A 23,254-nucleotide genomic window follows, 5' to 3' on the forward strand; every position below is an offset into this window, starting at 1 on the left:
ATCTTGCAATCTGATTGGTTAAAACTTGTTTTGAATTATTTATTTGGAAGTTTTTCAACTAAATGGATGAAAGAAGACACTCTGACATTCTTTACAGTATATTTCGATTCAGCAAAGATATTCTCCTGAAATATTTTTTTCTGGTAACTGAAAGGTTTTACATCCAGTTTTATTGTTTAGAGCAGAGCTTAGTGTTTTAGAAAACATACGATGATCCCTAAAGAAGCTTTCATCTCATGTTCCTTCAGCGTTCCTCTATCAGGAAGTTTATTTACACGTTTGATCGTCACTCCATCTTTCCTTCTTCCTGACTCCAGAATGGATTCTCCTGTTTTTTTGCGTCGTCTCTCTGGATCCAGAGTCCACTCGTAGTTTTTTTTTTTCTCATACAGACTTTGATCAATTAAAGTTTTTGTTCAAAAACGAGAGCAGGAAGTCGAGCTCCCAGAGAGAAACTCGCCGTGGCGTCAAAGGATCCATTCATGACAAATGAATGTGGTGTAATTACAGAATGAAACGAGAGGGACAAAACTGATCTGCAGAGCGCTCGTCGCGGTCTCTGCATGTCTGTGTGCGCATGTGTGTGTGCACGTGTGTGTGCGAGATTAAAGATGGCAGCGACGGAGCCTCACAGAGGACGGTCTGTGTTTCCGCGCGCAGAACAAAAGCCTCGTTGTTGCGTCTCACCTGACTTTGTGTCGTACGGCGTGCGCGCTCCGTGCGCTGCGACCCGGTTCTGCAGCTGTGCTGCAGGAATGCAGCTGCAGCCGTGTGACGTGGAGGGTCGCGGCTTCACCGCGCCGGCCTCTGAATGAGGTTTCTGAGCAGAAGAAAACAGAGGAAAAGAAGATGGAAGAATGCATGAATGAAGAAGTAAACAATGCATGTGTCTGAAGTGTTAATACTTTCTGCACATACCAGAAAAGTATATATATATATATATATATATATATATAAAATAAAGTAAATATTTGCACACCTAACAAAATAGAACCTATCAGGAAAGAATATTAACAAAACAGAAAGCTGTTTTAAAGGGTTGTAAACAGGAAGCAGCTCAGAAAAGGAAAATCCGTCTGTAAATATTTGCATGAATTTCTTGCATACCGTCGATCTGAACTGGATCCTGCGTCTCATCTCTAACCTTAAAAACCTGAAGTTCATTTGGAATTTTCAGCTGCTCCAACATGACTTTCAGCATTTCTGTGAGGTTCAAATATGTAAATAAAATTTTCATCCTTTCAAAGTAAAAGCGCGGTGGATGTTTCCTCTTCCACTTTCTATTCAGACAAACTTTAGCATATTTGAATGTTTTACTGCTTTATTGTTTGCTATTTGGGTCAAAGTGACTCAAATCAGAAATTGATAGCATTTTTCTATTTTTTTTTCTTTAGCAAATTTATTTTGAAGTTTTTCTTGACTTCTTGAGCTTCAGTATCTGGAAAAAAAACATTCAATTGACCAGAAAAACTCAGAGATCACATTTAAAAATGAGTTTTTGCCAAATAAATTCAAAATAAAAGCATGAATCTTGATTAAAAAGTTTTTTTTGTTTTTTGTTTTTGTTGCCGTGGCAACCGTCACACCATATACAAATACAAACCAGTGACTTGTATAACCTGAGGCTCGTCTGCTCATTTCGTGTCTTCTTCTAGTTCAAACTGTGTTTTGGATCATTAAAGCCGTAATTTGAAAGTGAATTTCTGGCTGTTTTTGAGGTGATGTTTAATGGGGGCGGAGCTTCTTCTGCTGGGTCAGTCCGATAACTGTGTACAAACGTATTCAAATCGCAACATCCTCTTTAGTCTGAAGCAGCAAAAAGTTTGGTCTCCTTCTGCAAACCCAAGATCTGTTCAGCACAACGGTGATTAGATCACAAACATGTTTCAGCATTTCTGTGAGGTTCAAATATGTAAATGGAATTTTCATCCTTTGAAAGTAAAAGCTTGGTGGAATTTGTTTCCTCTTACACTTTCTTTTCAGACCAACTTCAGCACATTTGAATGTTTTGCTGCTTCATTGTTTGCTATTTGGGTCAAAGTGACCCAAATAGCAATAGTAAATTTAGCTGATCTGATCACAAACATGTTTCTATCAGCCGCCTCCTTTTCTGTTCTCGTCAGGACAAACCCGAATGAGGGTTTTTATTCTTTTAGTGACTTGAACCCGAGTCAGTCGAATACAAACTGGTTTTGTCTAGAGAAGAGCAGCTGGGCGTTGTACTTAAGTAAAAGTAACTGACGCAGTACTCAAGACGAGCGGTTTGTAGTAAACTTACTGCTGGATCTGACTTATCGTCTATGTAAAGGATAATGCCCAACGATAATGCCCAACAAGGTGTCCATTATCACAAATGAATGGACTTTGCAGAAGCAACTGTAGGTTGAACCACAGGTATAGGAATAGACCACAATGCATTGCATTTGAAAAATTTATTTAAGAAAATGTATCTAAATGTATTTATGAATCATCCAAGTTTCTATCATCAGAACACAGTGGATTCCAAGTCTTCGTAAAATGTTCATATTTATTAGATTTTTATTTTGGCAAATAGATGATTTCTATTAGTACAAGAAATTAGATTTTAACTCACCTAAAGATTTAGAATTTCTTTGTTTTTGAAACTTTTCCGGGAATAGATCTTCACGAAATGCTCCACGTTGTTCATTTTGGTGCACATTTCCACAAAACGGACTATTTTGGTGTTTTCTCTCGGAAATGTACAACTTTAAAACAAAAAAAAATTACAAGAAAAAAGTCATAAATGTATTTAATGACTTTTGAAGTCGTAACTATAGGACTTAATTCTCGTAATTTAAGAGTTACAGTTTTTTTCTATAATCAATATAAATAGAGTTTAGCATTAAATACAACAGAGGTTTATACTTGATAAAACTCTGTTGTTACAATAAAATGTGTCTAAAACAAAAGAATCTCAGCTCGTATCTGTTTGCTCAGCTGTTGGACAGGACAAGTTACAAAAAAAAAAACCTTTTTTCTAGATTTATGACTTAAAAACCCATAATTAAAAAGTTGTCTTTCGCTGGTAAACTGGTGCTAGTGCTTAGTCATATTTTTTGTATTCAAATTCGAAATTTTTAAAAGGGGGTGTGGTCATTTGATGGACAGGGACCGGGTGAATGGGGAGCTTCCGATCAAACTGAGTGGGCGTGTTCCAACAACCATCGCGTTTTTTGTCCCGGTTAGCGTTTGATGACTTTAATGTCTGGGAAAAATGGCGTCAAGCGAAGAGAGACGAACAAGAACTGACAGAAAACATATAAAAATATTATTTAAGAAGTCATAAAAAAGACACATTTTTCTCCTTACTTGAAATCTGAACTAAAAACGTACAAATAACTTCTGCTGCTGAGGATCTCAGACATCGTTTTTGTTTTAGGACCAAAACACCGAAGCTGAAAGTGTTTCCTTTAAAATAATGAAACTATCCGTGGGACTTTTGGGCTTCTGCAGGTGTTTCTGCTCCTCACGCCGGTGACCTGTGACCCGTCCTCCCCCAGCTTCCTCGTGTTGTTTCAGGTCACGCTGGGGTCGGTTTAAGGCTCGTCAGATGGAAAACACGGCTCACCTTGACCGCGGTTGGGAGCGTTTTATCTCACGTCTCCACCCCTGAAGGAGTCAGATAAGAGCTGAACGTTCAGCTTGAGAGTTTCCACACAAAAGAGGAAAAATCTCTGAGTCAAGTTTAGGGTAAAAGGTTGAAATATGTAAGTCATTTTCTTAAAAAGATGATGACTCAGCAGATCGACCTTGAGATGGATTTCTGAACCAAAGCAGACAAAATGAAGGAAAATGGGAGCTGACCTTTGAGTTTTCAGCCTATATCGCTGCCAGCGGCACGCCGCTGACACATGACCGCCACTTCCTCCCGCCGCTCGCATGCAGTCACATGTGTTTGTGCTTCTAAGAATGCCCTGTTCAAAAGAAACCACTGAAAAACCACCGATCTGCTGATCTTCACTGCAGTCCCTCTGAGTCACACTGTAGAACTGAAGCTTCCTGCGATGACAAATGCAAGACCTTTCCAAAACTTTCAAGGCTGCAGGTTTTAAAGTGTGCAGGATGAAAATACGTCTTTGGAAGGAGTTCTCTCCCTCCGTATCATCAGAGCTGTTTGTTTCTTCCAGATTACCACGTGAGCGGCTCTGATGGGAAGAGCGAGTCGGTGGCGAACCTGCAGCCTCAGCCGTCCCTCAGTTCACTGCAGTCCAGCTCTCCGGGCCAAAAGCGCTCCGGAAACCCTCTGAGAAAGTGGCTGACCAGTCCGGTGCGCCGCCTCAGCCAGGGCAGCTCCGTCAAGAAGCCCGCCAGCAAACCCAAGAAGACCGGTGAGACGGGGGTAGAGGAGGTCCGGTGGGGTCTGATGGTCGGGTTGATCTTTACGTTCAGTTCAGAACTTCTGAATGTACCAAAACTAATCCCACACAGATTTGAAGCACTTGATCTTGACGTCTGCAGCTGTACAAAAACGGCTAAAAACACAAAAGAATGTTGCAACACATTATATATATATTTTTTTTTTTAGCCGATAAACATGAACAGAAAATACTGGAAAAAAGTCTAAATGATGAAAACATCTAAAACAGCTGTCCCGAACCCCCGGAACGGTCTGTGGGTCGCTTGGTACCGAGCCGCAGACAGAAAAAAAGAAATACAAGCACCAACTTCATTGTCTGATCCTGAAGGAAGTTTTATTTTGGAAAACTGGTGGAATCTGTTCACAACATTCGTCTTGGTCGTGTGACTTCTTAAAGCGACTACCTGGATTACTAGCTAAAGTACAAACGATAATTGAACAATAAAACATATTTGGAATGATTCTTTGGGGAGAGAAGAACCACCGAGGAAACTAAAGAAAAACGATAAATCTGCTGTTTACAGAGAAAACCTGGAGTCTTCCTCGACATCCTGAATTATGGAGACCGTTGTTCTCATGTGGCTAACACACAGTGAAAGACTCTCGACTGTTTCAAACACGCAGATAATAAAGTTGGAGACACAGTGGATTTATATCATCTTTAGAAAATATCACTTTTACTACGGTTGCCTCATTTTATTTTGCTTTATTTATCCATCACACCTTAAAAGTCAGACGTAGGTGAAGCTAGCGTCTGATTCTTAGTTTCCACTTTGACGTTAAAGGGAAAATCTTCATCACAAAGTTCAAATATTTTAAAGAAAATGAGGATTCAGTCTAATAAAGTTGCTGTAAACTTGTAAAAGGGATATTTGAGAATGTTCCTACAAAAAGGCTGAATTAGGTTCAGACACTTTAGCGCAGATGATGTTGGAAAAAATACTCAATGAATGAGGATTTATGTAAAAATGAAATATGATCGATCTGTTTGCCCTGAAAGATAAACTGGATTGAGAGTTAAAATGTTAAAAAAAATTATGTTCCTTTATGGGATTTTTTAAAATCAGAAACGATTTCTGCAAATCAACAACTTTGTTTCATTGAATCTTCATCTTTATAAAAAAAAAATCTACTGATATTTTTAGACTTGTTAAGCTAAGTTTCTTGTAGTGGCATTTTATTTTGAAAATAGATTTTTAGAAACCGGAAGCTTAAAAATCCCAACTTTGGCCCGTTTGGACCGGTCCGTGAAAATGTTGTCTAATTTAAACCGGTCTATGGCGTGAAAAAGGTCGGGACCACTGATGTAAGTAATGCAAAATTGTTTAAACAATTAAAAAGTAAACAAGAAATTAGCCAAACAGCAATGACAAACAGTGGAAAATAGTTCCTAATGTTCACAATATGTTTTACTGAAATAAAAAAAAGCTTTTTTTTTTAGATTTCAAACATTAAACAATGAAAAAACTCATTTGTTCTGATCATCTTTAGACTTTTTTCAAAGCGTTCCCAGTGCTCTTTTAATTATAACTTTACCATTTTTTTGGCAAAATCCAAAAACCTGTGCTGTTTTCTACGACATAGTTTCTGTAGAGTGGCAGGAGTTTATTAGAAATTAATCTCTGAGCTTTGTATGTCACAAATAATCACTTTTTCCAGCATTATTTTTTTTCATTTGGTTTTAATTCATGACAATTTGAATAAAGAAATACTCAGACATGCAATTTTTAACTTTATTTTCTTCATAAATGTCCTCCATCATCAGAAAAACTCAACAAGAACATGTTAATTTTCACCAGACTGGGTATTTAAACTGAACTATATTCAGAAAAATGATGGTAAAGTATAAGTTCAAGTGTAAAAAATCTAAAAAAAACACCTGAATTCTCTTAAACAACTTTAAACTGAGTGTTAACTAACAATTTGAAAATAATAAAAGTATTATTTCCAGAATTCAGTGTTTCCCCGTTTATCTCAGGAGTTACATTCAAAAATAACCCACCAAAGATTAAATGATCCAAGTATTCTGCCTTATCTTTTCCATCTATTCTAGATGTTTAAAGCAGTGAAACTCCTCACTTCACACTTTATAGACTATTCTCAGACAGACGTGAACATTTTCACATTTTTCTCTCATGTTTTGACTCTCAAGGTTCAAACCTTCATAGTAAAATGAGACCAGGATTACAGAATGACAAAGATCTAATGGCGATAGAAGATATATGTAAAAAACAACAACCTGGTTTTTACCTTTGTGGCTTCACAGTTGATCTTTGTCTAATATGTAGATGCTTTAGTGAGATCTGTTTCTGCGGCATCGTAAACATAGAAAAAAAAAGAGAACTGGGAGCTGGACTGGAATTGTTTGTCCGAGTTTTGCTTTACAAACTCCTTTCTGGTTGGATTGCAGGACCGGGATCAGGAAGAGAAGATGGCAGGAGGACAGACCAGGAGGACCCCATGGAGGAGGTGAACACACTCCTGCAAACATGAGACGCTGTTTCAACGTTGTAGCTCTATCACTGGAGTTAACTATCATTTTATAATCTTCCACAAAGTGATTATATTTATACTATTGTTTTTTATTGGCATATTTTATTATAAACAGTATTTCAGTTAAATTTTTATTATATTTTTAAAATTATTGCTCTGTCATTGTCTATACCGGAATCACTAAATGACACAGAGATCCTTAAATCCTTCAGAAATAATCTCTTTCATAGTTTGGTTTTAAAAAAAAGAAAACTTTCACAGTTTTGAAGTTTTTAGCTCATTTAAAGCGGTTTACCTGATTCACCTCAGACTGACAGCCGTCTGGACTTTTTACAGACGGAGCTGAAGGAGAATATGTCACTTAGTTAGAATGACTTTTATAACTCTGATTTTCATAATGGATAGTAAACAAATCAAGTTCCTCTTTCTGTGTGAGAGAGTTCTGTCCCACACTGAGACACAATCCAAAGCGATCCCAGCAGTGAGTTCACAATAAACTGGTTATTTTTATCCCTCCCACCAGTGCTGGTGTCACAACAGGAGATTTGTATGTTTCCATGAACTCAGGTTTGAAGCTTCTGACTTCCTGAAGCATCCAACACCGGGAGATCTTTTTGGTCAGTTAAAACTAAATCAGACGAGGTGCAGCTGTTAGCCGTCACCTGATGCCTCTGAAAATGATACCAAAGTTAAAAGAACCAAATGTTAAGGAATGATTAAGAAAAAACGATGGACTGGACCAACGACACCCCCACTGTAAAGACTAGAATTAAAGTCGACCATTGTGGAAAAATGCACGTCTGGTGAGGAGAGAGTGGATGCCGCGCATACTCTGCTCTGACACTTCTGCGTCCCGTGTGAACCTCACATTACCACATGTTCCTGCTCTACTACATACTGTAGCCACTAAACCAACTTGGTGACCTCATAGTAGAGTGTCCACTTTGGCGTCAAATTTCCATCTAAAGTCTCCCATGAGCATATATCAAACTCTACGCACACAATAAATGTTTGATACATAAATACATCAGTTCTTTTTTTCCCATTTCATCTTTAGTTTTAATTTGAAAAACAAATGATACGAGGAGATTTATGTTTTTATTTTTTCCATCTTCAATGGTGGGCACACAGAGCGCACAGACCTCCCCGAGGGGGCGGAGCTAGTTTTAGGGGAGGTCACAGGAGTGTAAGAATACTCCACAAGCTCAGAGAGGAGGTTTCACCAACGCTCAGGAGTAGAGGTGCAGCCGTGGAGACTGTCCTGCGCCCGTGGAACGCTCCTTGCATGTGTGGAGTTGGATATATGCTCGGGGAAGACTTTAGGCAGAAATTTAACGCCTTGATACTCTAAGGTCAAGCGTTCAGATCCATAGTTGAGTCAAAGCAAGGACTCTAAAAATGGGATTTCTAATGCACTGGATTTTGGAATGATAGATTCGGACAGCATACAAAATGGCAAACGTACTATATGGTCCGTAGGAAAGGAATTTGGACATAGCCGTAAACATGCTTTTTTTTCGCAAAAATGGTCTATGTTCGCTAATGTAGTGAGCATCGATGCACGCTAGTTTTTCTCAATGACTTCTGGGAAATTTGTAGTGCACTGGATTTTGGAACATAAGATTCCGACAGCAAAACAAAATGGCGAACGCACTATATAGTGAGTAGGTAAGGGATTCGGACATAGCCAAACGGTTTATGCTAAATTAAACGAAAGTTTTTTTACAGGATATTTACTGCTTTTATTGTTTTCTAGACATTATTTGGGATTTAAAAAAAAAAATGTTTTTACTTGCTAATATATAAAACTAAGGAAAAACGATGTTAGGTGCTATTGAACCAAAAGTTGTTGTTCACCTTTTGACCTATAACACAATATGAAAAGTTTATAAAACAAAAGGTGAAAACACAAAAAAGGCCTTACGATATATAGTTCTGTTAATGTTTTATTGAATGCTAATTTAGCTAAAAAATAGTTTGATGATGGTAAATACAAAAATTCTAAATGAATTTAAAAAAATGAGTTACTACAATTTATTTGAGTTGCACGAAACAATTTCTTTCAAAATAAAATGTTTTCACAAATATAAAAAAAATGAAAGTTATCTTTTAAAAAGTGCTAATTCCTTGACTTTTTCACAACAAATCCACCCTGTGGAGCTTCTTAACCTGTCAATCTGCTGTGCTCCCCCTCAGAGAGTCTCCAGTACGGAGAGCAGCACACATTTTAAACCTCCACCTGGGATGCAGAGCGGCGGCGAGGAGGAGCAGGAGGACGAGGCGCACCCTCCTCTGCCACCGCCCATGGAGATCATCAAGGATCCTTCAGCTCAGGACGACAAGGTTCGTCATATCTGCTTCTGGTCTGACGGTCTTTGAAAATACAAAGAAAAGTCCTAAAGTTTAGCATCCTTCCATAGCATTTTAGTGTGTTCCTGTTTTCTTAAAAACATCGGGTGTTTTCTTGCTGCACTGCAACTCTTCTTTCCTGCATGTCTTCCTTCTAACCTGTCCTCCTTCTGCCCTCCTCTTCCTCTCAGTCTTCGTCCTTGCTAACTTCCCTGCAGCCTCCCTCTGAGGTGCCCAGCGCCGCAGAGCTGGTTAGCGCCATAGAGAAACTGGTTAAAACTAAGATGGTGAGTGTGGCGAACGCGGCTCGCTCTGCTTCTGAATCAACGTACACAAAGTTTTTGTCTTCAGTGTTTTCTTTAAACTTTCTTTTTTAATTATCTATGGAATTCAAAGGAAAATGTTATCAAAACAATATCCTAAATTACACCAGAGATCCTGATAAGATGATTAGGTTTATGACTTACAGTCACTATGACAACCAAACAACACTGAGGTCAGTGGAGAAAGTGAAGAATTCAAATACAATTCTAACTGCCTTTATTGTTGCCACACGAGGGATGTGTGTGTGTGCAAAGTGTGAACACGTGCTGCTAGGAAAACATAAGAATCGACTTTGTCTTTAAATTAGGATAAAAAAACAAATTCATGGACACTAGATAATTCAAACATGTGAATAAAATGATAATTTGTCCACTTTTTGAGATTTTAAGTGTTTTATAATGTTCATTCCTCACTATAAAGAACCCCAAAGTGGTATTTTAATCCATTCACAATCCTCTATAATCTTGCACTCTGAGCACCAGCCCCTTCCAACCCACAAAAACGAGCGAGTGAGTCCTCACATTTTGATGCCACAAAGTGAGAACAGCCCCTTCCAGGAAGAGTTTGCGCTGCCAATCGCGTGCTCTGATTGGTCTGCTCTTCTTGCTTCCTGTCAGACTGGAGAACCAGGAGCGTTCCCAGGATTCCCTCTGACTCCACCAGAACAAACCACTCCGGTCCAGCCCAGGAACCCTGAACTGGAGCAGAAAGCCAAAGCCATGAGAGGACGGATGTGAGAAAAAACTCTGAAACACATTATTGTTCATTTTAAGCCCGTTTTGTTCTTAGAGACGCTTCAGTTAGTGTCAAAGTTCTGAGTGACTATATTTTTAGAAATGTTTTGATATTTCCTAAAGAAAAATAGATAGAATAGTAAAAAAATAGATTAAAAATAGATTAGTCATCTTATTTTGTCTGTAAGTTTGGGCGCTATTTCCCAAGGACTGATCAGTAGTCAACTTGTCATTTAAAAGCTGATTCAGCTGATATCTGAAGTTTTTTTTTTCACATTGTCAACCACAACCAGTCTTTAGAGACTTTATTCTGACATGAGGTTCTTGCTGCTCAGGTTTGTTCTGAACGAGCTGGTCCAGACCGAGAAGGACTACGTCAAAGACCTGGGCACCGTGGTGGAGGTGAGGTTTATCCTGGTCTGCAGCTTCCACTGTTATCTGAAACAGAGTTTCAATTGGTGGTTCTGGTTCTCCTACAGGGTTTCATGAAGAGGATTGAGGAGAAGGGCGTTCCTGATGACATGAAAGGAAAAGACAAAATCGTGTTTGGGAATATCCACCAGATCTACGACTGGCACAGAGAGTAGGTCTCCACAAAGTCCAGTTTCTGGAGGAGAAAGTCTGGTCCTGCTTCTGATCAAACCTTCTTTATTTCTGTCAGCTTCTTCGTCGTAGAGCTGGAGAAATGTCTGGAAGACCATGAACTTCTAGCGGGGCTCTTCATCAAACACGTACGCAAAAGTGTTAAAAAAGAAAGTTTTTCTGTTTGCCGTCTGACTGAAACCCACGTTTCTGTGCTGCAGGAGAGACGACTGCACATGTACGTGAATTACTGCCAGAACAAACCCAAGTCGGAGTACATCGTAGCTGAATATGACACGTACTTTGACGTAAGTACATTGGGAATCAGTTGGGTCACTGGAAGTCAGTTAGGAAAATGGTATCAGTTGGGTCGGGGTAATATGCAACAAGCAGGGCAGGATTTCAATGACAACTTTGGACATCTACCAGCTTGAAGATATCAGGCCAGGGTGTGAAACAGACCAGCATGAGGACATGAAGCAAAGACAGAACCATTGAGATGGATTTACTGTTGGATGGACTGTTCACATCTCTTCTGATGTGTTGCTTACCAGGGGATCCAGCAGGACATTCAGTCCCGACTGAGCATCAGTGATTTTCTCATCAAACCGATCCAGAGAATCACCAAGTACCAGCTTCTTCTGAAGGTAGTAACTCCGACTCAGTCTTACAGAAGATGCATGAATAGATCGTCTCAACTTCTCTGTCTTTCTCCTCAGGACTTCCTGAAGTACAGCTCAAAAGCGGGGATAGACTGTGAACAAATAGAGGTAAAATCTGTCCTGACGTCTTTGCTACCTGTTGATGTTTGACCAGACACTGCATTGAAACATCTCTGACTGTTGCAGAAAGCTGTAGATCTGATGTCTCAGGTCCCTAAACTGTGCAACGACATGATGAACCTGGGTCGGCTGCAGGGATTTGAGGTACGTTTGCGCCACAACCATCGTCCCCTCCTGATCTGTTAAATCAGATCTCTGACCCTTCGTTTTCATCTGCAGGGGAATCTGATCAATCAGGGGAAGCTGCTGCAGCAGGAAACCTTCTTTGTGACGGAGCAGGATGGAAGTGTGCTGTCGCGCTCCAAAGAGCGCAGAGTATTCCTCTTTGAGAAGATCGTCATCTTCAGCGAACTGCTCAGGAAAGGCTCGTCCACACCTGGATATCAGTTCAAGAAGTGCATCAAGGTACGAGAAGCCAACAAACGTTTCAGATCTATCTTCAGGTATTTTTCCTCTACCTCCTCCAGATCACATAGATCAGATGTTTGGCCAATAGGCCAACACATTCACACTCCCAACCGTTTGCTAAGGACCCCTCTGCATCAAAAATTTACGTTTTTTGACGTGCTGGCTGGGTCCCCAGCCTCTGGGCTGCAAACCGGAACCGGTCCAGTACCAGGACTCAGAGCACACTGGTACCCTAACCCAGTACCAGTTTGTGTCTGGTTAGGGAACCGGTACCGGGTTAGGCTACCAATACGGAACTTGTCCGGAGGACCAGTCTGCGTCCGGTACTGCATCCGGAGGTGTTGCGGACCCTTGATTTTATGAACAACCAGCATGTCAAAAAACAGCTTGTTGGGGACACCCAAAACACCAAAAAGTGACTCAGAGGGGTCCTTAACCAAACGTCAGTATGTGATGAGTTGGGAGTGAGAATGTGTTCATAAATCTGCGTGTGGGAGGAGCTACTGTCAAAAGTTGGCTCCATTATGAGATCATTCAGAGACTCTCTCCTAGTATGGTGAGGTTCTCCGTCTACTGCATCTGAATGATGACCGCTTTCAGCGGTACTTCTGTCTCTCTGTGACCCAGTTTGACTTTCGGAGGGAAATAATAAGAACACAATTAAAGGAACTTTTGATTATGTTCTTAATACAAATAAATAAAATATCATGAAGTTTATGAGAAGACAGAGCAGCCTCTCCTCCATGTTGGTTTTGGACTCCACCTGCTGATCACATCATCAATATGTCACAAGCCAAACCTGAGTCCTTGATTGGTTGACACATTGCAGATTCTTTGCCAAAGTTCAGATGTTTGAACTCAGGAAACATAATGGCTCGATGCCCGGAAAACCTGAAGAATTGCTTTGAAATGGGACCCCCCTTTTTGTGTGACTTGCATTTGATGTGGTTACAGTTTTATAAACAACCGCTTCCTTCTCAATAAAGTCAGTTGTACTGGAACTCTCTCGCAGGTGTTTGTTCTTGGTCTGGAGGAGAGCGCCGACAACGACCCCTGTAAGTTTGTCTTGTCCAGTCGAGGCTCACCCGAGAGATTCACGCTCCAGGCCGCCAATGTTGACATCAAGCAGGAGTGGATCAGGCACATTCAGGACCTCCTGGATGCTCAAAACAACTTCCTGATTGGTGAGATCAACCGGACACAGGCACAGTCCAATAAATGAGCTTTAGTTTAAAGTGTGTGCCCTTAACCCAATGTGTGGTTTTAGCCCTGCAGTCACCGATCCATTACCAGAAGAACAAAGGAGACAGCAACTCTTCCCTGACCCGAAAAAGCTCTGGGTCAGGGAACCGGTCCAGCTCTTCTCACAGCCGACCCTCATCAGATGTTGGAATCGACAACAGAGAATCTGGGAAAAGCCAGCTGAAAATGTCCACATCCAACGGTGGCTCGTCCTACTTCGATTCCACGGTGAGTTTCTGTCAATGGGCCTTATATATTTTAACTGTCTTTTCTTCAGAGTGTTTGCTGCGACTGGTTTTGGGATTACTTTATTTCTTCTTAGCGAAAACATCAAGTTCTCAAACATCTATGGCACTTCTAGACTTTTCTTTTTTGTGTGAAATTAAGTGTTTATTCCAATCGAATTGAAATTTAAAGAGTTTGTTCATATGTCAAGTCCAAAATGTTCAGTTTTTCAAAACGTATTTTAACTACTTTGAAAAATCAGGACAGAAATCATGCTAATTTAAGCTAGCAGTTTTTAGCTATATGATTTATAATCGCTTAAAGCTATGTAAATGTGTTAATTGTTTTGTGCTTTTTTTCTTTTATTTTGCTATACTCCATTCATATAATCTTTGGCCAGCTCTCGTAGATTTTAGCTAATGTAGCATATTATTCTTTGCTTGTCTCCTTAAGCTAATATTCTTGGTATATGCTAGGTTTTAGCAAGTTATTAATTATGAAATTAAGAATTTTCAGATGAATTTAGTCTATACCTCCTTTGGCAATAGATTATGACTGACTGATGCAGCATTTAGCTCTAGAAACTTCTTTCAAACATTTAGCTAAAATGTTTTCTTAGCTCATGTAGCATTTAGCTGTAAGCTTGGTGCTAAAAGTCTTGCTCAGGTGTCCAAATTAACGCTTTTTTTAAAAGGATACAATTAGAATCTATAATTATATATCATATTTTAAATAATTGAAACATCCTTTTTCAAAATTTTAGCAACATTTTTCCGTGTTGTTAGCATTGTCAAGCAGAGTAATGTTCTCAATCTAACTTAAAATTAAATTTGTTAGTACAAAAAAAAATAAAGGACCTACATAATGTTATTATTAAGCCTTTAAGAGCAAACTATATCACTATATAGAGGGCTGTTCTCTCTTTGTGACATCACAATGTGAGGACCCGCTCATTTTCGTGGATTGGGGGGCAGGGTCAGAGAGCAGGATTTTAGACTGGATCAAAATACCACTTTGGGGTAGTTGTCTCAAGGAATTAACATTATGAGTTGATTTGGCATTATATAGGCCCTTTGAAGACCCACTCTGATCACCTTTGATCTATTTCAAAAACTTTGCTATTGGTTTTATAATTCCGATGATGCCATTTTTTGCCAAAATCCAAAACATTTTGTCGTTTTCTAGGACTTAGTTTCTGCAGAGCAGCAGGAGTTTGATAGAAAATTTTCAGAGTTGTAGGCGAGCAATATTGGAGCTATCCAGCTGTACAGTTTTCATCCAGATTTCAGCTCAGACGAGGAAAATAAAAACAATTATAAATCTATTTGTCTGCAAGTGCATCAGAATGGAGCAGAGCGGGGAGCTAGTGTCCCACCCAGCGTTTTTCTACATTATAAATTGGCTCTTTTTCAAACAGTATCTTTTCGTCTGCTCCTGATTTACAATGATTTCAATTAAAGAAAAAAACTCAAAAATCCAGTTTTAATCTTAATTTCTTTAATGATTTCCTCCATAATTAGAAAATTGCCACAAAAACACGTTAAAGACACCAAAAAACACATTTTTTTAATCAAATTGGGTCTTTCAGAACTTTTACCCTCAACAAAATGTTTTGCAATTAGTAATATTTAGCTAATGCTAGTCAAGGGTTAATATAGATCATGCTTTTTCCTTTTCAGCCTTTTTTTACCTTTTTTTTTTAGCTCTTACAATTTTTTCTAATAAAATGACATTGATAGAGGAAAATAAAAAGATAAACAAACAACTGGACTAAGGCGATTAACGTCACCCTGCGAGTGTCCCGCCCCCTTTGAAAACTTGGGTTAACGTTTGTAAACGTCTTTATCTGTTTATTCCGCCCTGCTGTTCCTCCTTGCTCCTCATCCTCTTCTCCTCAGCCCTGTGGAAGGACTGTCGTCCAGCTCACGCAGACACACCTTAACCTTTTCCTCCTCCACCCGCCCTCCCTCCCACCTCCTCCCTCTTTGTCTCCCCCCTCAGGAAGCTGAGGGCGACGGGTGCAACGGCGTCTCCTCCACCAGGCGGGTCACTCAGGACTACTCGGCAGTCAAAGAGAACGAGATCAGCGTCAGTAAGGGGGAGACGGTGCAAATCCTGGCCTCCAACCAGCAGAACATGCATCTGGTTTACCGGCAGGCCGACAGCCAATCACCTGCTGCCGAGGGCTGGGTGCCGGGGTACATCCTGGACACGCCCATAAAGTCCATAAAAGACTCCTCCTCCACTTCCTCCTTCCCGACCGCCGTGGCAGACGCCAACAACATCAAGTAAGTCCCGCCCCCTCCCCGACCTGACTGGATGGATTGAACAGCAATGAAGCTTCGTCTGCCTGTTTTTGTTTTTTGTTTTTTGTTTTTGAGCCAGCTCCTAACTCCTCACTGCCTGCTCCCTCACCTCCTAACTCCTCACAGGAGGCGTTTGGTTTTTTTCTGTTCTTTAAAGCACTTGTGTTCAAACTGACCGACGCCCCCGAAAACGTAGCGTGGAGACAAAACCGGACTCTTATTTCAGTTCTAACAACTCTCCTTTTTTGTGTTTTTTTTTTGTTTTTGTTTTTTGGAGAAAAGCTCACCTGCGTTCTTCAGGTGTTCTCTGCAGAGGAGAGGACTTTTTTTTGTGTTGTTGTCGTCTGTGGCAATCCGTTTTTTTTATTCTTGTGGTTTTTGTTTCCCCCCCACCTGTTAATTATCTGGACAAAGTAGGACTGATTTCCTCCCTGGTGTGGGTTTTATTTTGGCGGTTCACTGTACAGACTCTTATCTGACTGAGGCTCTAGAACATTCCTGCTAAAACGAAAAGAATTTGCACTATTTATGATGAAAAATATGAAGTCAGGCTGTGCAATATGTTTCACTGAACGGTCAGCGTTGTACTGTTGATAGTCTGATGCTTTGAAATGTATTTTAAATATGTAAAATAAACCTTTTGGACTCGAGCATGAGCTAGTGAGACAGCGTGACGTTTTTTTTTTTTTTTTTTTTTTTTGGCGTTTAGAATGAAGATGGTTTGTAGTTTCTAATATTTGTAAATAAACCATGTGACCACCCTTAAGCTCCGCCTCCTTCTGTGTTCCACCCAGAGCTGCACGGACCCTCCTCCTCCTCCTTCCTGTTTGGTTCTTTTCAATGTTTTGCTTTTGTTGTAGTGATATTATTTGTGTTTTTTTTCTTTCTTTCAGTTTGTACTAACACGGACGGTTTGAACCTCCACTCGTGAAATCAGAACACTGCAGCTTCACGGTCTCTGGAAAAGGCGACAATCTGTGTTATTTTGAGAAGCTGCACCGGTTTTCTCCTGAAAACTTTTATTCTGAAAGGCAGACATTCCTTCTGTTTATGGTTCTGCTGCTCTGATGATACTTTTACTGACTGAAAAGCATAAAGCCGATTCACATGAGCATCTTTTTCATTCTAAATCTGAATTTTCCTTACAAATATACATTAATAAAATGATAACAGGAAATTAAATTAAAATAATTGAATATTTCTATTTGTAACATTTAGTTTCTTTCATTGGCTGCGTTGTTTTCAGTGAAGAATTTAAAATCCGTTTGTATCCAAACCAAAACAGAAACGCTCAGACGTTTTCTCTTCTGTTCGGAGACTTTTCATGTTGATTTTCCGTCCAGACAGAAAACAGTTTGAAGCGTTTTTTTTGGCGGTGACCTGACGGCCGTCCTCCGTGTCCGGACCGACGGTTGCTCTCTGATTGGCTGCTTGATGTTTGTCCTTCCTGAACTGCGCAGGAAGTCTCTGTCCTGGAACACGCTACGTGCTCGGAAGCGCGCCGAAACCCGGGACGCGTCCTCGCTGGCGTTCCGAGGTCAAGAGAACGGCCTCTTTCGTAAGCCCAAAGATGCCGCCGGCACCTCCCCCCCGCACGCCACGCCCAAGGCCAAAGTGAGTATGCGAGGTCCGACGACGCACGTCGATGATGTCGTCGGTGTGTGCTGAAACCCCTCCCACCCAGCCCCCTTTCAGTCTTTTTTTTCTAACACCTGCATGTTTGAAGGTTCTCGAGCGTCCAATCAGAGCCGGGCTGCAGGAGAACCTGACCGGGTTCTGCTGACAGAAAACATCAGCAGCAATGAACCTTTGACTTTCATTTGTTCACTTTATTTGTTTTTCCAGAATAAAACCCGATTCTGTTCCGAGTTTTCTCGTGTTTCTTTCTTGTTTGTGCATGAACACTCACCAGGTGAAGGTTTGGTTTGCTGTGGATCTGCTCATGTGATGTGTGACTCATGAGCGCCACCATCAGGTGTGTAGCATCTGAAGATGACAATTCATCCACTCAACAAAACACCGGAACACTCACACACGTGTATAGAACAGATCAGTTTGGCTGTTCTCAGATTTTTAGTCAGTTGAGGAAGAAGTTGAAGCATGCTGGGTAAAAAGAAAGTTGGAGGTTATTTTTTTTTCATCATTGACTTTAATCTCTTAATTCAGACTTTTTCTAAAAATAAAGGTATTACTTTGTTTTGTCTATGATTTTTAGGAGTAGTGTCAAAATAAAAGTCAGAGCTTTTTTTTTTTTTTTTTTAAATGTTGATTTTTATTGTTAAGTTCTATGGAGCCCCAAAAGGGACTGTGACGCTGTCTGGAAAAAAAAAATTAAAATAAATTGAACGAAAGAAAAAAAAAAAAAAACTTGTGTCCCAGTTAGCAACCAGATTTTTTTTTCTTTACTTTTAGAAAACATTTTTTTTTCAGCTAATATCTGATGCTCACCAGATATTAACTGAAAAAAAACTGAAGTAAAAAAAAATTGTTTATTTAGAAAAACGTTTTTTTTTTCTTTAATTTTTAGAAGAAAAAAAAAAATTCAGTTAATATTTGGTGCACATCAGATAGGTCACCATATAGCAACTGAAAAAAAATAAAGTAGGTAGTGGTTATTATCTAGAAAAAAAAAATTCTTCAGTTTTTTTCCAGTTACTATTTGGTGCACACCAGATAGTAACAAGAATATAAATATGCATATATATATCTTTTTAGCTTCAATTTATTTTTTACTTCAATGTTCCTTTACAGGCTCCGTGAGTTCCTAATATTTCTATAAGATGAAATATTTATTTCAGAATTAAAACAAAAAAATCTGTTTTTCAGTTTAATTTAATATGTTTTCATTTTTCTTTTTTTTATCAGAGTTTTCTTTATATTTTTTCAATCCCTTTTTTATTTTAACTAAATCATTTTGCATTTTTTTTTATATTTTTCCGACTTCTATCTCGGAAGTGTGAGCTGAATTCATTATTATGTCACAGTTTTATCATAATTAGCATTTCTAAGTAAAAATCTTAAGCATTTGACTTTGATGTCAGAACTTTAAAAGTCAGGTTTTTTTGGTCTAATGTTACTTATCAGAATTCCAAGTTTATTAAAGTTTTTTTCCTTTTTATTTATTAAATTTTACTCTTCTTTTCTGGTAAACTGTATGTTAATCCTATGACAATTCAGAGTCAAAGGTGAGGACAAAATAAAGCAAAAACAGGACAAAAAGTGAGCGTAGACCAAACACAAAGTGGGTTTTTTGGATGTAAGAACCCATGGTGATGTCAGTGAAACAGAAAAAAATCAGAAATGTGTTCAGTAGTCTACTTGGTTTGTGTTATTTTAGGAAAAATGGGTCTTGGTTCTTATGGGACGCTAAAACTGTGGAAGCAGAAACAGGAAGCAGAATGTCTGCACCTCCTGCTGGAAATGAGAAACGTTTCTTTCACAATAAAACGTTGAATCTTTTGAGGAGTTTTGCATGTTTTTGTGCAGACGATCATTTTATTTCCTCACAGACGTCAACTATTTTTAGAGAAAAATCAAGTTTGCTTTTTGAAGGAAAAAACTGAGCTGCTGTCTGCAAACACGACCAGTTTGTTTTGGTTTTATTTCTATTTTTGCAGGAAAACCTTTCATTGAATCGAATGTGATCAAATATTATAATTGATGAAGGTTCTGTCATCTTTGAGGAACGATGATTCTTTAATGAAAGAAATAAACAGAACTTCGTTTTTTGTGAGGATTGACTGTATTGCGATGTTTCAGGTGAGTCTGAGTCAGCAGGTGATGTTCATGTCTTCGAGGCTCCTAACCCAGTTTTTTCTGTTAAGCTTTTATTTTTAAAATTCCTTCTTTTTCATAGTTTCCCCCCTCATTTTCCTTTCATCCTCTCTGTTATTTACCACACAAACCCTCACGTTTTCTGTCGTTCTTCTGGCCCTCTGCTGCCCTCCATCAGGACGTCCACACTTCAGATGAATCAGATTGTGAAGACGCTCCAGAAACCGGCATGGAGGTATGAGCTCGAGTTAAATAAATGTTTCTGATCCAGCAAAAGCACAAACACGTCTGGTGTTCTCCAGATCTAAACTTTCATTTCTTCTTTTCTTTCAGCTTCTAAACCCAAACTTTATCCAGGAAGGTAAGATGAATCGAGGCTCTTGAGAAAACCACACCCCTCTCGCCTGGTTTCAATGAGAGGAAGTGAAGTTCCGCTTTGACTTAAAGTCCTGCCTCCGTAAGGGTCTTGGATCCATAGCAACCATTTGGTTTTTTTCATGATTTGGGCTGGAAAATCCGTTTACCAAAATTTGAGTTTCTATGTCCAAATAAATTTCCCTTTTTCCTTAGCAACCACCTTAACCTGACTTTAATTACAAAACCAAATCTTTTATCGTCTACATCTTGTTGGTGAACAACAAGAGAGATCTGGTTAACTCTCGTCTGCACTTTAACCCTTTAACACCTGAGCCGGTGACGCTTAAACACCAAATCTTTAACATACTGTAAACACTTAAGCTAAAATAAGCTTGTATTGATGGTTTCCTATTCTTTGTCAGTAATGATATTATTGACTCAAAAATTGAGCCGATATTAGCTCCTGAAGCTCCGCCCCTGTTTATGGGAAAACCTTAAAGGATAACCAAACCGGATTAAAAGTGCTGTATGTTGGTTATCTCCAAATTTTTGATTAATTAAAATAAAATTGTTTCTTTTCTTGAAAATATAGTCAAAAACCAACGGCGTGCTGCCCCCTAAAGGTTGAAACGATGTATTACAGTTTAGTTTTGTGATTGGTCAAACCATGTAAGTTTCAGAAGTCTGACGTCATGATCTGCAGCTCAAGCAATTTTAACAGTCCAGCCCCAAGCCCCTCCCCTCTGACTAGAGTTTCAAATTTCGGCTGCTGATAGAGTCAGCTTCCAACCTCCCTGTTTGGTCACCCTTTAACGTCTGAAGTAAATCCCGATGTAAAATATGGTTACCAGCTAAGATGTGCATTTCCTGTGCAGTGGCGCCAGAGTTCCTGGTTCCGCTGTCTGACGTGGCGTGCGCTTTGGGGGAGACGGTGGTCCTCTGCTGTAAAGTCTGCGGACGCCCAAAACCCTCCGTCACCCTAAAGGGTCCGGATCAAACCCTGGTGACCAGCAACAGCCGCTTCACCATCGACATCAGGTATCGGTGACCGCCGCCGGCTGTGTTTCCTCTGTCGTCCCTCGGTCTAACCCCTCTCTCCTTCACAGGGACACGGGGGACATCTTGTTGAAGATCTGTAACCTGATGCCCCAGGACACGGGCATCTACACCTGCGTGGCCATGAACGAGCACGGCTCCTCCTCCTCCTCTGCCTCCATCAAAGTTCAAGGTGGAGACCCGTTGTTCCTCACGTCAGCCGTGTGTTCATGGTTAACCTGCAGCCCTGCTCCTCTCTTTGGCTGCAGGTATCCCAGCAGCCCCGGGGAGGCCCGTGGCTCAGGAGGCGAGCAACATGGCGGTGATGGTGCACTGGCCCCCGCCGGCTTCAACCACCCACAGCACCATCAGCAGCTACACGGTGGAGTACAGGCAGGAAGGTGTGCACGGCGTCCTTTCAGAATAAAACCTTTCTCCTTATACAAACTAAACTTTGGGTGGTTTCTCTTCCCGCTTGCCCCCAGACTCGTTGCTATGGCAACAGGCGGTCAGCAGCAGGGAGGAGTGCGTTCAGATCGATGCTCTGATTCCAGGAGGCCACTATCAGTTCAGGGTGCGGGCCTCCAACATGTGGGGGATTGGCCCGCCGTCTGAACCCTCAAACATGATCACCCTGTCCAGCAGCAGTGAGCAACACACACATGCAGACGCACGACAACAACGATTACTTCATGTCAGGAGACGCGCTTCACTGGAGCTCTGATGAAGCTTTTTATTCATGTTTGGACTCAGGGCTTCATAACAGCATCTTGGGGTTATTTGGTGAGAAATAACCTTTTCCAAAAACTACAGGTTAAATAAAGACAATAAAAACATATTTCTACAATTACTCAAACTTAAATTAAATTTTGAATTTTATAAATGAAATAATGTAGAAATGCTAATGAGTTAAAGAAGTTAAACAAAAAAACAAAGTTACATGAGCTACAGAGAGCCTAACATCAATTCAAAACAACTAATAATACTAAACTATACCAAACAAATAATGCTGTCAAAGTTAAATCAATCAAAGGAGGTAAAAAGAAAGCTGAAAATTAGTCGATTAGCATAATGCTAAAATAGCTAACTGGCTAATAAAACAATACATTTACAGAAAACTACTGAAAAGAAGCCAAATTTTGAGGAAAATTTCACTAAAATAAAAAGCTAATTTTAGTAAATTAAAAAAATAGCTTGGAGAAAATAATTCTATATTAGCAAGAATAAATTTATGATGCTATATCAATGCTAATTATCATTTACCAAGCTACCAAAGCTAAATAACAGATTTACAAAATTAGATCGAAGGTAAGTTTTAATTGTTAAACTGTTTGTCTAAAATACTGGATTACATCATTATATTATGAAGGTGAAAAAAACACAACATAGTTCTATGTAGAAATGATATATTCCAACCAAAGATAACAGCTAAATAAACAAGCAAATCACGTATTTTAAATGTATGGAAGTAACGTTTCTGCATGTAAATTCTGTTGTGTTTTGTTCAGACTCTGGATATGATGGAACAGGGATCCAGTGGAAGGAGAACTTTGATTCAAACTTCACAGAGATCAGTGAAATCGGAAGGTACGACATTTACTCGTCTCCTCTGGTTTCTACCAGCCTGATCTGGTTTGGGATTTTTATTTGAGCGTCTCTGTTCTGTCTTCAGGGGGCGGTTCTCCGTTGTTAGGAAATGTCTCAGCAAGTCCACAAAGAAAGAGGTGAATTTTGGATCTGACGCCTTCATAGTGTTAGTCAGTGAAAATAAAATCTGGTGTTCCTCGGGGATCTAGGCTGGAACCACCTCTGTTTGTTATTATTGGAAATGTTTTTGTTCTGCTCAGGTTGCTGTGAAATGTGTGAGTAAGAAACTGCTGAAGAAGGAGCAGGTTGCTCATGAGGCAGACCTCCTTCGACGTGTGCAGAACCATCAGGTGGTGGCGCTGCTGGACGCCTACGAGTCTCCTGCTTCTTTGATGCTAATCCTGGAACTGTGAGTGTCGCTAAAGTGCGTTTAGGGACTTACTTACTCATAGTTACCTTGAGCTACATCAACGTACAGCTGAAATCCCTGCTGATCTGACTGATGAGGGCTTGATGACCCAAGAGCAAAGACTGCATTACAATGACTATTCATTATTTTAAATAACTCTAAAGATGAGACGTTAGTCCTCTTTTTGCTGGGTGTCCATCAACAAAAAGAAAAGATATTTACTGTTTATTGTTCCAAACTATGCATTTTATAAAAATATAAAATGACTG

At 39.8% G+C, this 23,254-nt stretch overlaps 1 protein-coding gene across 3 annotated transcripts in view; it reads left to right on the forward strand.

Moving 5' to 3' along the window:
• kalrna (kalirin RhoGEF kinase a) overlaps positions 1-23,254 on the forward strand; it is a 122,298-nt gene that overhangs the window by 93,512 nt on the left and 5,532 nt on the right. The window contains exons 41-66 of one of the 3 annotated variants that reach the window (XM_024286764.2): positions 4,149-4,349; positions 6,789-6,847; positions 9,068-9,214; positions 9,412-9,507; positions 10,162-10,277; positions 10,614-10,680; positions 10,758-10,861; positions 10,940-11,009; positions 11,082-11,168; positions 11,415-11,507; positions 11,580-11,630; positions 11,709-11,786; positions 11,862-12,047; positions 13,063-13,234; positions 13,318-13,520; positions 15,519-15,805; positions 17,284-17,437; positions 19,776-19,832; positions 19,931-19,958; positions 20,830-20,992; positions 21,061-21,182; positions 21,259-21,390; positions 21,475-21,636; positions 22,498-22,576; positions 22,662-22,713; positions 22,837-22,985. In XM_024286764.2, coding sequence (XP_024142532.1) covers positions 4,149-4,349; positions 6,789-6,847; positions 9,068-9,214; positions 9,412-9,507; positions 10,162-10,277; positions 10,614-10,680; positions 10,758-10,861; positions 10,940-11,009; positions 11,082-11,168; positions 11,415-11,507; positions 11,580-11,630; positions 11,709-11,786; positions 11,862-12,047; positions 13,063-13,234; positions 13,318-13,520; positions 15,519-15,805; positions 17,284-17,437; positions 19,776-19,832; positions 19,931-19,958; positions 20,830-20,992; positions 21,061-21,182; positions 21,259-21,390; positions 21,475-21,636; positions 22,498-22,576; positions 22,662-22,713; positions 22,837-22,985 — 3,115 coding nt within the window. Of the gene's footprint in view, positions 1-4,148; positions 4,350-6,788; positions 6,848-9,067; positions 9,215-9,411; positions 9,508-10,161; positions 10,278-10,613; positions 10,681-10,757; positions 10,862-10,939; positions 11,010-11,081; positions 11,169-11,414; positions 11,508-11,579; positions 11,631-11,708; positions 11,787-11,861; positions 12,048-13,062; positions 13,235-13,317; positions 13,521-15,518; positions 15,806-17,283; positions 17,438-17,549; positions 18,191-19,775; positions 19,833-19,930; positions 19,959-20,829; positions 20,993-21,060; positions 21,183-21,258; positions 21,391-21,474; positions 21,637-22,497; positions 22,577-22,661; positions 22,714-22,836; positions 22,986-23,254 lie in introns of those variants that run through there. The other 2 variants (XM_024286765.2, XM_024286766.2) reach the window with 2 other exon arrangements.

This window comes from Oryzias melastigma, linkage group LG21 (assembly GCF_002922805.2).
Source record: "Oryzias melastigma strain HK-1 linkage group LG21, ASM292280v2, whole genome shotgun sequence".
Lineage (NCBI taxonomy): Eukaryota > Metazoa > Chordata > Actinopteri > Beloniformes > Adrianichthyidae > Oryzias > Oryzias melastigma.